Source organism: Bubalus kerabau, chromosome 10 (genome assembly GCF_029407905.1).
Source record: "Bubalus kerabau isolate K-KA32 ecotype Philippines breed swamp buffalo chromosome 10, PCC_UOA_SB_1v2, whole genome shotgun sequence".
In the NCBI taxonomy this organism is placed as follows: domain Eukaryota; kingdom Metazoa; phylum Chordata; class Mammalia; order Artiodactyla; family Bovidae; genus Bubalus; species Bubalus kerabau.
The window spans coordinates 106,721,991-106,739,453 of NC_073633.1; the positions used below are offsets into that span (position 1 = coordinate 106,721,991).

A 17,463-nucleotide genomic window follows, 5' to 3' on the forward strand; every position below is an offset into this window, starting at 1 on the left:
TTCAGACCAACACATAAATATTCCCGGGACAGACAGGCATGTATCTGAAAACCAGGTATAACTATACGAGTCTCTCCTTTGTGGGTCTGTGAGCCTACAAAATCCTTGTGACACTTTGTAACCGGGAAATAGCTTTGCTTTAGTGGAGAACGAGGCAGCATCAGACAAGGAGACCTCGTGTCCTGAGGCTCTGGCTAAAGTGCGGGGGTATCGTGGGGGCTCAGGAGCAACTGACTCACAGTCTCTGCCTCAAGGGAGTAAAGTGTAGGGAAAACAACACCCAACAAGCACTCGCTACCTCCTGTAGAGCTCACACCAGCTCAGAGGAAAAGACTTGATCACCCCATTTTACAAGTTGAGAAAACTGAGCTATTAAGGATTGATACAGGGCTTCCCTGGTGGGTTCAGTGGTAAAGAATTCACCTGCCAATGCAGGAGGCAGGGGGTCGATCCCTGGTCCAGGAAGATCCCACAGGCCCTGGAACAACGAAGCCCGCACCACTAACACCGAGCCTGTGCTTGGTGTTGGGGACACGCACTTCTGGAGCCCGCGCGCCCTGGCGCCTGAGCTCCGAGATGAGAAGCCCCGCAGGGAGAAGCCTGAGCTCCGAGACTGCAGAGTAGCTCCCGCTCGCGGCGACCAGAGAAAAACCCGCACAGCCACTAGGACGCAGCACAGCCAAAGGAGCTCACGTGAGAACAGACGTGACGCTGTGACAAACACAGGGCTTCCGTTTCAACACCGGCGGGGGCCTGGATTCCTGAGCCCCTGAACTGACAGGCAGCCCTCATCCAGGTAACACCGGACGGTGAACTTAAATTTTAATCTTCTTTACATTATAAAAATGATGCTGCTGCTGCTAAGTCGCTTCAGTCGTGTCCAACTCTGTGCGACCCCATAGACGGCAGCCCACCAGGCTCCCCCGTCCCTGGGATTCTCCAGGCAGGAACACTGGAGTGGGTTGCCATTGCCTTCTCCAGTGCATGAAAGTGACAAGTGAAAGTGAAGTCGCTCAGTCGTGTCCGACTCTAGCGACCCCATGGACTGCAGCCTACCAGGCTCCTCCGTCCATGGGATTTTCCAGGCAAGAGTACTGGAGTGGGGTGCCATTGCCTTCTCCGAAAATGAGTTCTAGCAAGTATATTTATATCATTTTCATGTTCTCGTTAATGTTTCCAAACAATGTACTTTGAAATCAGAATCATTTCTTATTCGTTTTCATATAATTCTCCTGATGCTCTTCATTACACATTAGTGATCAGAAATGAGATGTAATTCCCCAATCCCTGCCACCAAGACCTGAGCAGGATCTTACTGTAAGTTGAAGGGAGTTTTGCCCTAACTCATGGATTGTGCAGGAATGAACTGCTGTTGGGCTTGACTGACTGTAGATGGGTTGTGGTGTGGTGTATCTGAAGGCTACTGAATGCAACTTACAATGCTTAATAAAAATCTTTATTCTTTTAGTATAAAAAAAATGAGTTCTAGGATTATCTGTTTAAAATGTGGGTTTGTTTGCTTGCTTTTGTTTCTTTTTTTACTTTTTAAAACTCTGATGGCTTTATTAAGTTTTCTACCACATATTCAATGTTTGGAAGATTGAAACAAGTCAGAAGAGAGCTTCAGTGTGATAAGATCCTGCTGTTGCTGCTGCTGAGTCACTTCAGTCGTGTCTGACTCTGTGCGACCCCATAGATGGCAGCCCACCAGGCTCCCCCATCCCTGGGATTCTCCAGGCAAGAACACTGGAGTGGGTTGCCATGCCCTCCTCCAATGCATGAAAGCGAAAAGTGAAAGCAAAGCCGCTCAGTTGTGTCTGACTCGCAGCGACCCCAGGGACTGCAACCTATGAGGCTCCTCTGTCCATGGGATTTTCCAGGCAATAGTACTGGAGTGGGTTGCCATTGCCTTCTCCACATGATAAGATACTAAAACACTATTAATTAGTGCTTTAGCCAGGACAGTAAAAAATCTGCCTGCAATGCAGGAGACCCAGATTCAATCCCTGGGTTGGGAAGATCCCTTGGAGGAGGGATCCCCTAGAGGAGGAAATGGTAACCCAGTCCAGTATCCTTGCCTGGAGAATTCCTTGGACAGAGGAGCCTGTGGGCTACAGTCCATGGGGCCGCAAAGAGTCGGACATGACTGAGCGACTGACACTTGGCCAGGACAGAAGTTAAAAGTGTACCTGTGTGAGGTGTATATGTTTAAGAGAGCACACGTGGGGGAACTCCCGGGGGGTCCAGGGGTCAGGACACAGCGCGTTCACTGCTGCGACCCAGGCTCAATCCCCGGTCAGGAACTAAGATCCCCAAAGCAAGAACGGCACAGGAACACCTTTGGTTAGATCTGACTGACAGAGCCGCGCCTGACTCCAAGGCCTCCATGCTCAACCGAGGGTGCCTCAGGACACACTCAAGCAGCAGACTGTCGTTCTACTGAATTCTCGGGTGCTAAAAACACAGAGATAAACCCAAACACAGACCCTAAAAAACGCATTAATAGCATTTTTTTTGTTAAGTCGTAATAATACAAAGTGATGTTCCTTAAATCTCCCGGGCGAGCACTTGCTGTCATCTCCCCTTCCAGTCCGCAGCCAGCAGGCTAAGGGTCACTCCCGGGATGAAGGTGTCTTTCCCAACCAGCCATGCAGCGTCCAGCAGGCGAATCCTACGGGAGCCGATGACATCTTTATGGAAGTTCACTACAAATGGATTCTGCTGCCCATCACAGATACTCGGTTTGGTGTGTAAGCTTAGAAGATCCAGTAATTTGGGCACACATTTTTGGCACGAATTTTTCAAAAACTAACAGAATAATGTTTATTAAGAAGGCGTCCAGGTTAACCTCCTCGCCTCCCAATTAGTTTCTTACCAGAGTTTTCAGCACCACCAACTGGTTAAAGAGATCAACTGCAATACGCTTGGTCAAGCTGCTCTGTTCATGAAAAGAGGGATCATATATACATGGTTCACATTTAATTTGTGGTAAAGTAATTTATTTCAGTCGCTAAATAAAATCAAAAATGCCTTTCCTTGTCAGTCAAATAAAAAGTAATCCACTTTGGCTTTTCCACTTAAGAAGAAGGCATATTTTACTTAGTAAGTCATTAGAGAAAACTAAGTCTACCCACTAAAGTAATTTGATTTATTCTACCGGAAGCTCACACTCAAAAAGCAATGGCTGCAGCTACAGTGAAAATTAGAAACTAAGGCAGCAAAGTAAAGGTGCCGGCTAGCGCGTGAGCCTGCAGCGTCTACCCGGGACGTTAATTCAATGTCAAATAAAAACAATCGAGGAGGTAATGTAGGCAGTTTCACATTTTAAAAAATCGGGGCTTCTTCTACCAGGATTCCTGACTCAGAGACGAAGGCTGCCGTGTGACACATGAATATCCACTGTCATGTATCTCTTCCTCCTTTGAATTGAACCACATCTGGCAACAGATGGTGTACACAGAGTACCACCAAAACCTAGGGCTTCAAATCTGATTGCTGTACAATGAACCACTTGTGAAAACAAGCATTGCTGAAGAACTAAGTCCAGTTATTTTTTTACCCCAGAACAACCAATCTGTGGGTACAAGTTGTCTATGAAAAGTACATCCAGCCACTTGTTGCCATGACGGATCTGTAACCAGCAGAATGAATGGCCCCATACTGTAACAAATTTGGTCACTAAAAATAACCTATCTCCTAAACAATGGATGAGAGAGAAAGTTCCATCCAATTTATTAAATTTGACTCTGACAGCAGAGTTCTGTCAAACACCTTCGAGAGAGTTTAAAACTAGTGCGCAATAATTTTATGATGATAGCAGTTTAAATCTTTCCACAAACATGTAGTCGGGTTCGTAGTTTTTAAAGCCTCCGACTCTAAGTCTGCAGTGGAAAGCCCAGTAAAGAAGATAAGGACCAGCATTGCCCCACCTGACTTGACACACACTTTCAGCATGCTAACTTTGATCTTCATTCTACTCCTCTGCTCATTTATTTACTCATTCACTCACTCGTGGATCTACTGAGAATTCTCTCTCCAGCAAACACAGCGAAACTTCTGTAAACAGGGCAACAAGAACAGGACTCTTCCTCTGCGCTCCCCCCCCCCCCAACTTCTCCCTGGATGAGACCCTTCATCTGCTGTCCCAGAGGCAGAGAAGATTCCCATTTGAAACCATGAATGGGGTTCCAGGAATCTTAACAAGAGGACGACTTAGGTTAAGAAAAGCATTTTGAAACTTTTTATTGTTGCTTCTAAATGCGTTCTTTGGCAGATGCAGAGAATGGACACAGTGGGGCAAGAGGAGGGTAGGACGCACAGAGAGGTTACGGCTGATGTGTGCACACCGCCACGTGTAAAACAGGTGTGCACAGTGTAGGGAGCTCAACTCAGTGCCCTGTGGTGATCGAGGGGGTGGGACGGGGGCGGAGGGGGCTCCAGAGCGGGCGGAGGGGGCTCCAGGGCGGGCGGGCGGAAGGGGGCTCCAGAGCGGGCGGAGAGGGGCTCCAGAGCGGGCGGAGGGGGCTCCAGAGCCGGCGGGCGGAGGGGCTCCAGCGCGGGGCGGGGCATACGTGCACGTACAGCTTACGCACCTCGTGGCACGGCAGACACTAGTCCAGCACTGTAAAGCACATACACTCTGATAATACAGTGTTTTTAAAAGGGATAAGGAGTGAGGAGTAAAACATCATTTGAATAAGTTATAATAATCACTCAGATATAAAAAATATGTTCTTTAACGTGATCCTTAAATGATAAATGCAAGCATATTTAGATATTTTAACTGTAAATTCTTTCTACTATTATTGGACAGCAGTATTCTGAAAAAAAAAAAAAAAAAAAACCCACAACTTTGAGGTGTAACAAAAACATTAACAAGTACCAGCAACATGACTGCCCTCAATTAAAAAAAAAAAAACTTGATCACATGTCAGTGTCCTATGACTTTTCTTCTTTAAGCAAAAGAAAAAATAATTGAGACGTCAGTCCAGTTTGGCTTGAGATTAGCAATAAAGGTGCTCAGCTTTATCTGTAGAATGGACAGGCATAAAGCTGAGGCGAGGGATCACCGCAGCGATTCACTAAGAGAACACGGGCAGGTATTTAACGAACGGGAATCACTGTCACGGGCACAGAAGATGGGGTGGGGGAGCGGGCATCGAGGGGAGAGTCCCCTGGAGGAGCGCTGGATGCCCTGGGAGACTGACAAGAACCAAAACCTGGTAAAAGGGCAGAAGGGCAGCCTGGAGGGACTATGGTTGGGGGAGTAGATTTCTAGGCGATTCTAATCTAGTAGATTCAGGGAGACTGAACGTATCTGCAGTCAGGGATGGAAGTTATAAACTGGAGAGGGGGTGACTGATGGAGAAAGGTCTTAGAAGGAGGGGAGAGGATGATACAGGAACAAAGGAGAGGCACTAGAAAAAAGGGGGGGGAAAAGAAAAATTAGAAATAGAGTTGAAGGAAGATAGAAAACTCTGGAGGTGAACAGGGAGGCAAAAAGGAAACCCAGGCAGACAGAGGTCGTGACCCTGCCCATGAAGCAGGAGGCAAGGTCACCTGCCGTGCACAGGTTTAGTAGACGCGGGACAGGTTTAGTAGAAGCGGCAGAGAGCAGGTCGCTCTCATGGCGTGTGACGTGCTAACGGACAGGCTCGGGGTGTCCCACCGAGAACTCTGCGTCTCACCTGAAGAGTGACAACGGGCACAGAAAGGGGTGGTGGGGGCAGACGTGCCAGCTCTCTGCCGTCCCTGAACAGGGAGCTGAAGGCAGACGAGCTCAAGTTCTCCCGGGCAGCACAAGGGCGCGACGTGCTTGAGTGACAGGCGCCCCTGATTGCAGCACGAAGAGGAAACGCTTCTGGAAGCGCGCAGGAGCAGGGCAGGAGAGCTGGGCAGAGACGGGTCTGGATGGTCAAGCAGGCACAGCAGCCTCTGCCCAGCCAGGGAGCATCGCTCCATGCTGGGCAGGCCGTTGGAGGGACCACAGTGGGCATCTGGGGTCATAGTGTGCCCGGGGAGCTGGACACGAGGTTCTGAGGTCACTCGGACACGACGCTTGCTGGGAGAAGGGAAGGGAGGCTACTGAGTGTGGCGTGCGTGTGTGGTGGAGGAGGCCGGTGCAGCGCAGAGAGGACGGGGGCTGGCGGAGGAGGACTCGGGGGCTGGCGGAGGAGGCTGGTGCAGCGCAGAGAGGACGGGGGCTGGCGGAGGAAGCTGGTGCAGCTTAGAGAGGACACGGTGGGCTCACTCCAGCTCTCAGACTGGCCAGGAGCAACTCCAGGGACCAGTGAGCACTCAAGAGCTTGCCGGACAGGACCAGGGCGGGCCAGAACCAGGGGGTGGGGGAGCTCAGCCCAGAGCCTGGGTGCTAAGTGAACACAAGGAGGGGAAGAGGTGCCAGCACCCTTGGGGCTTAGGTGCAGCTAAAGCGAACAGAGGTGGGGGCATGGCGGATACAGCGGGGGGTTGGGGGGAAGACGGGGTCAGCAGCCACGGTCACCACCAGGAGCCAGTCAGGGGGGCTGAAGCACCTCCTGACGAAGGCCAGAGAGGCGAGCGAAGACCCCGACTTCAAGCTCAACACTCAGAAAACGAAGATCACGGCATCCGGTCCCGTCACTTCATGGCAAACAGATGGGGAAACAGTGGAAACGGTGGCAGACTTTAATTACGTGGGCTCCAAAATCACTGCAGACAGTGACCGTAGCCATGAAAGATGCTAAAAGACGTTTGCTCCTTGGATGAAAAACTATGACAAACCTAGACAGCATATTAAAAAGCAGAGACATCACTTCGCTGAAGTCACATAGTCAAAGCTATGGTTTTTCCAGTAGTCATGTATGGATGTGAGAGTTGGACCATAAAGAAGGCTGAGTGCCAAAGAATTGATGCTTCTCCAACTGTGGTGTTGGAGAAGACTCTTGAGAGTCCCTTGGACTGCAAGGAGATCCAACCAGTCCATCCTAAAGGAAATCAGTCCTGAATATTCATTGGAAGGACTGATGCTGAAGCTCCAATACTCTGGCCACCTCACATGAAGAGACAGCTCATTTGAAAAGACCCTGATGCTGGGAAAGATTGAAGGCAGGAGGAGAAGAGGGCAACAGAGGATGAGATGGTTGGATGGCATCACCGATTCAATGGGCATGAGTTTGATCAACTCCAAGAGATAGTGAAGGACATGGAAGTCTGGCGTGTTGCAGTCCATAGGGTTGCAAAGAGTAGGACACGACTGAGCGACTGAGCAACAACAACGAAGCTGGTCCTGGGACTGTATCATTCTTCGTCCTGTGGGGAGGACAGGAAGGTGAGTGATAGGGAGGAAGGTGCTGCCAGGAACGGCTAATGGTATTAACACCTTGGCTGCCTCTCCTGGGGTCAGCTCAGGAACACGCAGGGTAAGGAAACATGTTGGAACTAAGAGGTGCCCTGGGAAGCCTGCAGTACCTTGAATTCCTAGTTTGCCCAGATCTTCTCCAGCAGCAGTTCACCACCAAGCAGGGAAGATGAGCACACAATATGGACAAATTGGAAATGGGAAAAGATGACGTGAAACGCACAGCAATTGCTCAGAAGTGTCTTGCAAGTGAATCAGTGTGTAATCCTGTCTTATAAAGAGACAATCAGGGATTCAGTTTAGCACTCCCGCCCCAGCTAAAATGATAAAAATTCTGTCGTTGATTTTACTTTTAGCTTTTCCATTTGATTTGGCAAGCTCTTTTGCTCTTGTAGTGTGATTCCAAAGGCAACATGCAAAACACGCGGATTTCCATCAAAGCGACCTGATCTGGAACGCCTGCTGCCGTTTCACACGATACAATGCTGCATCCGCTTCCTTGTTCACATTTTTGTAAACAGTTATTTTCATTTATGTGCAGATGGACTTCTCTGGTGGCTCAGTCGGCAAAGAATCTGCCTGCAATGCAGGAGACCTGGGTTCGATCCCTGGGTCAGGAAGATGCCCTGGAGAAGGAAATGGCAGCCCACTCCAGCATTCTTGCCTGGAGAATCCCATGGACAGAGGAGCCTGGCTGGCTACAGTCCATATGGTTGCAAAAGAGTCAGACACGACTTAGCGACTAAACCACCACCACCAATCAAATGAAATCTCAAATGTTACAATCCCAACCAAACCAATCCATGTGCACAGGGGAAAGGCTACACAGCTGCACAACTGGTTTATCAAGAAAGCTTCTGGGCAGAGGGAACACGCCTCGCCTTCTCCGGCTCTGGGCAGGCATCGTGGGGGTGCAAAGGCAGGCCTGGTCCCTGCCCTCAGGAGGCTTACGCTGTTAGAGGTGAGAAGGGAATATAACAGTGATTAAGAGCACAAGCAAATCTTGGTTCCCTTACTCACCAGCCACCAGCATCAAGCTCTCCAAGCTCTATTTGTCTAATATATTTTTACTTTCTTGGCGCTGCTGGGTCCTGGGTGTAGCATGGGAACTCTCAGTTGTGGCACAAGGGATCCAGTGCCCTGACCAGGGATTGAACCGGGGCTCCCACCACTGGGAGGGCAGAGTCTTAGCCTCTGGACCACCAGGGAAGTCTCATCTCCAAACTTTCAAATGCGGACGCCCAGAGCCTAACCCAGGACGTGCCTCAGAGGATTCCCTCAGTACAGGGTCTGGTACACAGGAAATACTCCACAACGGCAGCTGCCAGTGTGACCGTTTATTACTAGATGCATCACTGGGGCAAGTGACAGGAGCTCTAAGGAAGAAACAAGAAATCTTGTGGGCTGGACTGGCCAGGGCAGGCGCCACAGAAGAGAGAGTTCAGCTAAGTCTGTAGGAATGGATGCTGTTCAGACATGCGGAGGGGAGGGGAAGATGGAGAGGTCGGAGGAGGAGAGGAGAGAGCAGGGGACGAGACGAGCCTGGATTGGGATACCGCGAGCAAATCAGAACCGCAGGATGGAGTCTTTGATTTGGTCACGCCAGGTCTGGGAGCTGGGAGCGGGAGGACCGCGTGTCAGGCTGAGGAGTCGGGGGTCACCTGGCAGGTCCGGGAGCAGGAGGACCCACGAGTCAGGCAGAGGAGTTGGGGGTCACCTGGCAGGTCCGGGAGCGGGAGGACCCACGAGTCAGGCAGAAGGGTCGGGTGTCACCTGGCAGGTCTGGGAGCGGGAGGACCCACGAGTCAGGCTGAGGGGTCAGGGGTCACCTGGCAGGTCTGGGAGCGGGAGGACCCGCATGTCAGGCTGAGGGGTCGGGTGTCTCCTGTCAGGTCCAGGAGCAGGAGGACCCGCATGTCAGGCTGAGGGGTCAGGGGTCACCTGGCAGGTCTGGGAGCTGGGGAGAGAGACCCGCATGTCAGGCTGAGGAGCCAGGTGTCATCTGGCAGGTTTGGGAGCAGGAGGACCCGCATGTCAGGCTGAGGGGTTGGGGGTCACCTGGCAGGTCCGGGAGCGGGAGGACCCGCATGTCAGGCTGAGGGGTTGGGGGTCACCTGGCAGGTCTGGGAGCTGGGGAGAGAGACCCGCATGTCAGGCTGAGGAGCCAGGTGTCACCTGGCAGGTCTGGGAGCAGGAGGACCCGCATGTCAGGCTGAGGAGTCAGGGGTCACCTGGCAGGTCTGGGAGCAGGAGGACCCACATGTCAGGCTGAGGAGTCGGGGTGTTACCTGGTAGGGGGTGAAATGTTACTGAAGTCAGGAGGTAACATTCAACAGTAATGCTAATTTACTCTCATTTCAAAGTGGAATGAGGAGGGTGGACCAGGGATTTTCCAACGTTAATGTGCATATGGATCCCCCAGAGATCATGGTAACATAAACACATCTGACTCAGTACGTTTGGAGTCAGGCCTGAGATAGGGCCCTGCCAACAAGCTGCCTCGTCCTGATGCGGCTGGTCTCTGCAGCTCTGAGTGGCAAGGATGTGTCTCCTCAGGGCGGCCTGATGGGAGAGGAGGCCTGGGTAGGGTGCAGGTGGACAAGATGGCTAGACGTCCTCTATGAGGCCACCAATGCACAGGCATGCTTGCCATAGTTGAAAACATAGTATTAGAAACCTCTGGTCTTGATTTTTAAGGCTATCTCTAAGGGGGACAACTGAAACTCTGAAGTGAAACTCTTAATTCTGAGCCTTTTTAATTGCTGCCATCTTTTTTTACTTATTTACTGGGCTGTGCCAGGTCTGAGCTGCAGCACACGAGATCTTTGAGTTTCACTGTGGCACGTTTGTATTATTATGATTTTTTTTAGGGATGGCATGTGGGATCTAGTTCCCCAACCAGGGATTGAACCCGCCCCCTTGCACTGGGAGCACAGAGTGTTAGTCACTGGACCACCAGGGAAGTCCCTTTTGAGGACATCTTAAACAATGTTAATTTAAATATTTCCTGTAAAATGTAGATTTATTAAATACAAGTTTTTCTTATAAATGCAACACACAGAATTGTCAAAATCCTCACCCAGAAGTTAGCTGTCTATTACAAAAGAAAAATGTAAGAGAGGGATTCTTCTTTCTATGGAGGAAAATAGCGTGAATACACTCACGAGATGTGCCTATCCCTAACTTCAAGGATGACCGAGAGGGTTAGCAACGTTCGGTCGTAAGAAAGAAACCATGGCAGCAGTTTTGCATGTGACAGTTGGATTAAAAGAAAAATAGCCCTCATTCCATTACAGCAAGCACAGTGTATTCAACCATACATGTAGATGAGCGACTGGGAACGTTGCGCGTAACACGTGTGATCTGACATCTCAACACTAAGCCCAGGCTTGGCGAGCTGTCAGCCCAGCAATCTTCTCTCGAGAGCAGTCTTTATCACACTGACAGACCACATCTGTATTCACGCAGTGGTGGACTCTGAATGCTGTCTGGGATATGCAGGGAAAATCAAGGAGATGGCATGCCACCCTCCATGATGGAGAGAACCCACCGGCAGGTTCTGGAACGAGAAGAAGAGCTGCCAGGACGTTAAGCACAGCCCCCTCCGGGCGGAGACGCAGAGGGAACAGGCCAGAGAGCTTCCGCGACTTGTGGAAGGAAGGACAAGAGGCAGAGCGGGACGAGACTCGAGTCTTCTGCTCCCCTGGCCTGGCGCTGGCCGCACTGCAGTCCGTCCAGGGTCCTGACCCCAGCCCTGGAGCTATCTACAACACGCGGGCTTGATATAACACTGGGGAGGCATTCAGTGCATAAAACAAAAAAGGCAGAATAAAAAGTGTGTTCACTACATAAGCCACTCATTTACATTAAGTCCAGTCACCTGCTTGACGTGCACGAAACGTGCTCTGCGAGTGTGAGGCTGTACACCCGGCCTGTGCCTGTTCGTGTCAAGCTCATGAAATGTGCTCTGTGAGTGTGAGGCTGTACACCCCACCTGTGCCTGTTTGTATCAAGCTCACGAAACGTGCTCTGTGAGTGTGAGGCTGTACACCCCACCTGTGCCTGTTCGTATCAAGCTCACGAAACATGCTCTGTGAGTGTGAGGCTGTACATCCCGCCTGTGCCTGTTCGTATCAAGCTCACGAAACATGCTCTGTGAGTGTGAGGCTGTACACCCCGCCTGTGCCTGTTCGTGTCAAGCTCACGAAACGTGCTCTGTGAGTGTGAGGCTGTACACCCCGTCTGTGCCTGTTCGTGTCAAGCTCACTTTCTAAACCTGGGTATAACTGATGCGTGCAAATACCTGCATGTAAGCATAAAGAAGACACTTATGACAGATCAGGAATTTCAAGCAGGAGACATACACATGTTAATACATGATATTTGTTCTTCTGATCCACTTCACTCTGTGAGACAGGCTCTAGGTCCACCCACAACTCTACAAATGACTCAGTTTCATTCCTTTTTATGGCTGAGTAATATTCCATTGTATATATGTACCACATCTTCTTTATCCATTCATTTGTTGATGGACACTTAGGCTGTTTATGCATAGTAGCACATGCATGTGGAATCTAGAAAGATGGTACAGTTGAACCTAGTTTATGGGAAGGAATAGAGATACAGACATAGAGACACAGGGGTAAGAGGAGGGCGGGATGAATTGGGAGATTAGGTTTGACAAAAATACACTGTGTGTGTGCCAGCCGCTCGGTCGTGTCCGACTCTCTGTGACCCCATGAACTGCAGCAGCCCTCCAGGCCCCTCTGTCCACGGGAGTCTCCAGGCAGGAACACTGGATCAGGTTGCCAGTTTCTTCTCCAGGGGATCTTCCCAACCCAGGGATCGAACCCGGGTTTCCTGTGTTGCAGGCAGATCCTTCACCATCTGAGCCACCAGGAAAGCAAATGCATGACCATGTGTAAATCAGGTAGCCAAGGAGAACCTGCAGTTTAGCACAGGGAGCTCAGCTTCGTGCTCTGCGATGACCCAGAGGTACCGGCAGGGTGGGAGGTGGGGTGATGGGGGCAGATCCAAGAGGGAAGGGATACATGTACACGTACAACTGAGCTACTTCACTGTACAGCAGAAAGTAACTCAACGTTATAAAGCTGTTATACTCCAATGAGAAAAGGAGACAATTTCTTTCCTGGGTTAAGAGGTGGTGGGTAGGCTGTTGGTGGGGTCAGGTTTCAAGATAAGAAATAGTTTAACATCTGGGCCTGGAAGGAAGAGCAAGATTTGCATCTGGATGGGTTTAACATGAGAGAGGGCTACAAAATCTGGACATCCAGAATGTGAAAGAGATTAAATGTTCCTTCCAATCAAATAGTACATCCTTGTAACATGAACTAATCAGCTTAACTGAAGAAACCAAACCAACACCTTCTACTTGAAAATCTATGCAATGAAGTCATCGCTCTTCTCCACTGGTTTCCTGGTCCTGTTTCTGGGCATCAGTTCCTACATCACCAGCATCACCAATTCTCAAAGTTACTGGTAAAAAGAGAGCATCTTCAAATGCAAGGGTATGATTTTTGTTCATGAAGCAAAATCAGCCAAGAACCCCCTGGGAAAACTGACATTTTCTTAAAACAATTAGCATGTAAATATTTCTCTAGTTGGATTTTGCATTCACTTTAAATTTTATTTATTTATTCTCGGTTGCACTGAGTCTTGGTTGCAGCACACAGGCTCTTCGCTGCCGTGCACCGGGCTCCCAACTGCACAGGCTCTGTAGCTTGTCCCCAAGGCACGTGGGATCCTAGCTCCCTGACCAGGGATGGAACCCAAAGCCCCAGTGTTAGAAGGTGGATTCTTCCCCACCAGGGAAGCCCCCTGGATTTTTAAAGTGAAGTTGTATTTACCATATTACATGTGAAAGTCCCCAGGGAGAAGAAACTCAGGTCAGTTTGAAAAAGTATACGTATTCATTTCCCCATTCAGTGATCATGTGCAACAAAATCATCAGAAAACGGAATCTCTGACAGTAAAATTCTGAAACCAAAAAAACTGAAAGAAAACCCAAGGCATTATCATTGCAGAGAAGATGCAAAAACTCATGAAATAAAGCCTGGAAACTCAAGAAGTCTAGTTATTTGGTGATCACACTCACACACCAGGGATGGCCGGCGACAGCTGTCTCTGTATAGTTAACGAGGAATGAGATGTGATTTCTAGCGTTGTTTAACTTTTCTATACACAAAAGTACGGGGATACTTCAGATCGACAATCACATTCATCAAAGCAGGAGATGACTACCGATACCTGTGATCTTGGGGAACTTTAGAGAGAGACTGAGAAAACGATACCGACAAGTCAGCTGCTGACAAAAAGGAAGTATAGGAAACGAAAGATCACGGTGAGGAATAATACTTTAGAAGAGGTGCAACGATTTGAAAAAACGTATGCGATCTTTTTTTCTTAAATACACGCTATCCTACGTCACTCCCCCCTGAGCTCCTTGGCTCTCTAAGACTCTCCCATTCGGCCCATTAGCTCACTTCACCCCGGCTCAGGAGGCCCCTTTCTCCTCCCATGGCTGTGACCTGGGGCGTACACGGGAAGGTGCACGTCGCTCCCTGCAGAGACCGCCCTCCTGGGACCGCCCTCCTGGGACTGCCCTGGCACCCAGAGGTTAAGACTTCGCCTTCCAGGGCAGGGGGTGTGGGTTCGACCCCTGGTCGGGGAGTTAAGATCCCACATGCCTTGTGGCCAGTAAACTAAGATATAACAGAGAGACATCATTGTAACACAGGTGATAAAGACTTAAAAAACAGCCCACATTAAAAAAAACTTAAAAAAAAAAAAATAAAATGGCATTCTTAAGCCCATACTCCATGATACACTGCCACTGAAATACGTTCTCCAGCAGGTCGTGATGCTCTTATTATCCAGCCAAGTTTTAATGCTCCCAAAAGGAGAGCTGGATAGTCTATGCTTTTTGACCTTCCCCACACAGTATGAAGAATGAATCTTAGACCCAAACTACCAGAGGCCTCTCTAAGGGTCTCCGGCTGTGACTGAAAAGCACTTTGGTGCCTCAGTATTTCTGCCTGACATTACTACCTGGCACTCCACCTGCACTCAAAATCTTGGACGCCAGTGGGCCTTCTGACCAACCATGCTTCATTTCATGGCTGGAAAACAGAAGAAGCTTCCCAAAGCTTTTTGCCAAATGACAGGTGGTGGGCAAGTACAAATCTCGATGCTTACAATGAGTTGGAGGAGGCTCCTGGGCATGGAGAGGCAGAGATACCCACACAGAGAAACACACCAGCCAGAAACATCCCGGGCATCAGTGGGGGGTAAAGTCAAGAGAGAACATTAAGCCAGCTCCCTGTTAACAGCTGGGGCTAAATCAGGAACTGAAAATGCCTCTCAAGAAACAGCAGAGAGAGGCCATTCGAGGTTAATTCATAATAGTCACAGGTAGAATGAGAAAAATATAAGGCAAAGCCATATGTGGTTATAAAGCTCCTGACTGCACTTGAGAGGACTCTTTGCTAGATTATAAGAAATAAACCATAAAGAAGATGGCAAGTGAGGATTTTTCTGTTAGTGGGTATTTGGAGTAAGTGCCAAAAAACCACCAATTATTAAGTAACTAGAATGCACAAGGCAGGCAACATACGGAGAACAATGGAAGTTACAGAGAAATTTGCAAACTCAAAGAGCTTTACGGAGATAATTGTGAACACTGTATTTTTATCACGTGATTAAAAAAATTACACAACCATCTATCAAAATTCAAAGAAAGGAGCGAAGACTGCCCAATGTAAACAAAAAAAAGGCTTTTTCTGGGTGTGTGTATTTACTGAGCAAGGCCTTGAAAGACGGGTCCAATTTGGTCAGGTGAGAAGTACAGAAAGGTATTGCCAGCAAGGGCAACAGAATGGAGTACAAACACACATCACACATTGAAAGGAACAAGTGTTATGCCAAAAGAAACAGAGGAATTTGGGATGATGAATGAAAGATGAGTTTGGAAAGGGGACCAGATGTTGGAGAGCCAGGTTAAACAGTTCTAACTTACTCTTTAGAGTCACTAAAGGGCTTTGAATGTGTTTTTGTTTTTTTTTTTTTAAAAAGCACTACAAAGTTTTCATTAAGGTCTATTAGTATTAAGGAAAAAAGATTTTTTTGTTTTAAACATGCAGTGCTAGAAACAGCCTATTATCTCAGATTTATTTCATTGGACAAATAGTACTACTCAGTTCATGGCAAATAGATGGGGAAAAAGTGGAAAGAGTGGCAGCTTTTATTTTGGGGGGCTGCGAATGGTGACTGCAGCCACAAAATTAAAAGACACTTGCTCCTTGGAAGAAAAGCTATGACAAACCTCAACAAAGGTCTGTCTAGTCAAAGCTACGGTTTTTTCAGTAATCATGTATGAATGTAACAGTTGGACTAAAAAGGCTGAGAGTTGAAGAACTGATGCCTTTGAACTGTGGTGTTGGAAAACACTCTTGAGGGTTCCTTGGACAGCACGGAGATCCAACTAGTCCATCCTAAGGAAACCAACCCTGAGCGTTCACTGGAAGGACTGACGCTGAAGCTGAAACTCCAATACTTTGGCCACCTGATGTGAAGAACTGACTCACTGGAAAAGATTGAAGGCAGGAAGAGAAGGGGATTACAGAGGATGAGATCATTGGATGGCATCACTGACTTGATGGACTTGAGTTTGAGTAAGCTCCGGGAGTTGGTGAAGGACAGGGAGGCCTGGCGTGCTACAGTCCATGGGTTGCAAAGAGTCAGACACAACTTACCGAATGAACAACAACAGGTCTCACGCCTCTTAAACTTCTGCCATTTGTAGTGGGTAGGGGAAAAAAAAAAGTTCTTCAAGGACAGAATTTCCTAAGAATTTCTTAATAATAATAATAATGAAACATCATCTACGATATAGCTTTAGCTATTTTAGTACACAGGCATACAAGTCATGATTATCAGCTCTAAGTGAAAAGCAAAGTTGTGAGATTCAAACGCTGAAGGAAGCTCAGGCTTTTCTTTTTTTGCTGCACCAGGCCTGTGCTGTGGCAGGTGGGATCTTCAGCTGCAGCAGACTCTCAGTTGCAGCATGTGGGGTCTAGTTCCCTGACCAGGGATCAAACCCAGGTCCCCTGAATGGGACGGTGGAGTCAGCCAGTGCACCACCAGGGAGGTCCCCCTAAAATTTGAAACCCAAATAGTAAGCATTTTATGATATCTTTAGGAGTAATATAAAGAAGCACCTTTTGTGTGTGTTTGTGTGTGTGTGTGTTTACACAAGATATCACCTCTTGCTTTAAGACAGAAATACAAAACTCAAAATCTTTCCATTGGTAGAAAACGTCCCTTCTTAATTTATAAGAAAAAAGCTATAGTTAGCAGCCCCCAAGCAATCAACCATGAAAAGTAAAACCTCAAAACTGCTTCCCTCAATAAAAGCCAACAATTCCATAAAACAAGAGATGAAAGCAGATACAGAAAAGCTTAGAGGAGACACTATAAAATAACAAGATACAACAAAATAACAAAACGAAACGAAACTTCAGCAGGTATATAGCCCAAGAAAGAAGCATAATGGGAAAATAAAAGCCTAACAGGAAAAAAAAAAAGACCACAATGGACACAGGACAAAGGAGAACAGACACTGTTGGAAATATGCTGAGAGACAGGGTAAAGCACGCAAGCCAAAGCAAACAGATACCGGCTTCTCTCACAAAGTGAAGTGTCATGGGGGCAAGCGCTTCTGAGAGAGGCTCCTCCTGGTCTTCGGGAGTCTCCTGGGGAAGAATTTGGCAATCTAAGAGCTGAAGGTTGTGGCATCTTCTCTCATCCTTCAGACCACAGGCGGCTGGTCCAACCGGAAGCCCCCTCTCGGGCTGCCTCCCTACGGTGGTCTTCAGACATCCGCTCTCCCCTGCCTAACTGGAAACCTGGGACTGAACTGCACTCACGCGGGGCACCTGAGTCAGAGCCGTTCAGGCCTCTCACAGCGTCCAGCCCTAGAAATGTGACATCTTTCGCACCACGGACACCCCAGCAGCTGCTCTTCTTTTCCCTTCTCTTGAAAACTATTTGCCTCCCTGAAGTAGAGACGTTTGGAAGTCAGACAGCTCTGTTCCTCCAGCCAACTT

The 17,463-nt window shown here is 48.6% G+C and overlaps 1 protein-coding gene across 16 annotated transcripts in view; it reads right to left on the reverse strand.

Moving 5' to 3' along the window:
* EFCAB11 (EF-hand calcium binding domain 11) overlaps positions 1-17,463 on the reverse strand; it is a 171,481-nt gene that overhangs the window by 126,010 nt on the left and 28,008 nt on the right. Inside the window, exons 6-7 of one of the 16 annotated variants that reach the window (XM_055538886.1) lie at positions 17,034-17,109; positions 16,090-16,511 (exon numbers count right to left, since the gene is read on the reverse strand). The exons of 8 other annotated variants lie outside the window; for them this stretch is intronic. In XM_055538886.1, the coding sequence (XP_055394861.1) occupies positions 17,058-17,109 (52 nt within the window). In that variant the 3' untranslated portion in view covers positions 16,090-16,511; positions 17,034-17,057. 7 more of the 16 variants (XM_055538877.1, XM_055538882.1, XM_055538887.1 and 4 more) reach the window with 7 other exon arrangements.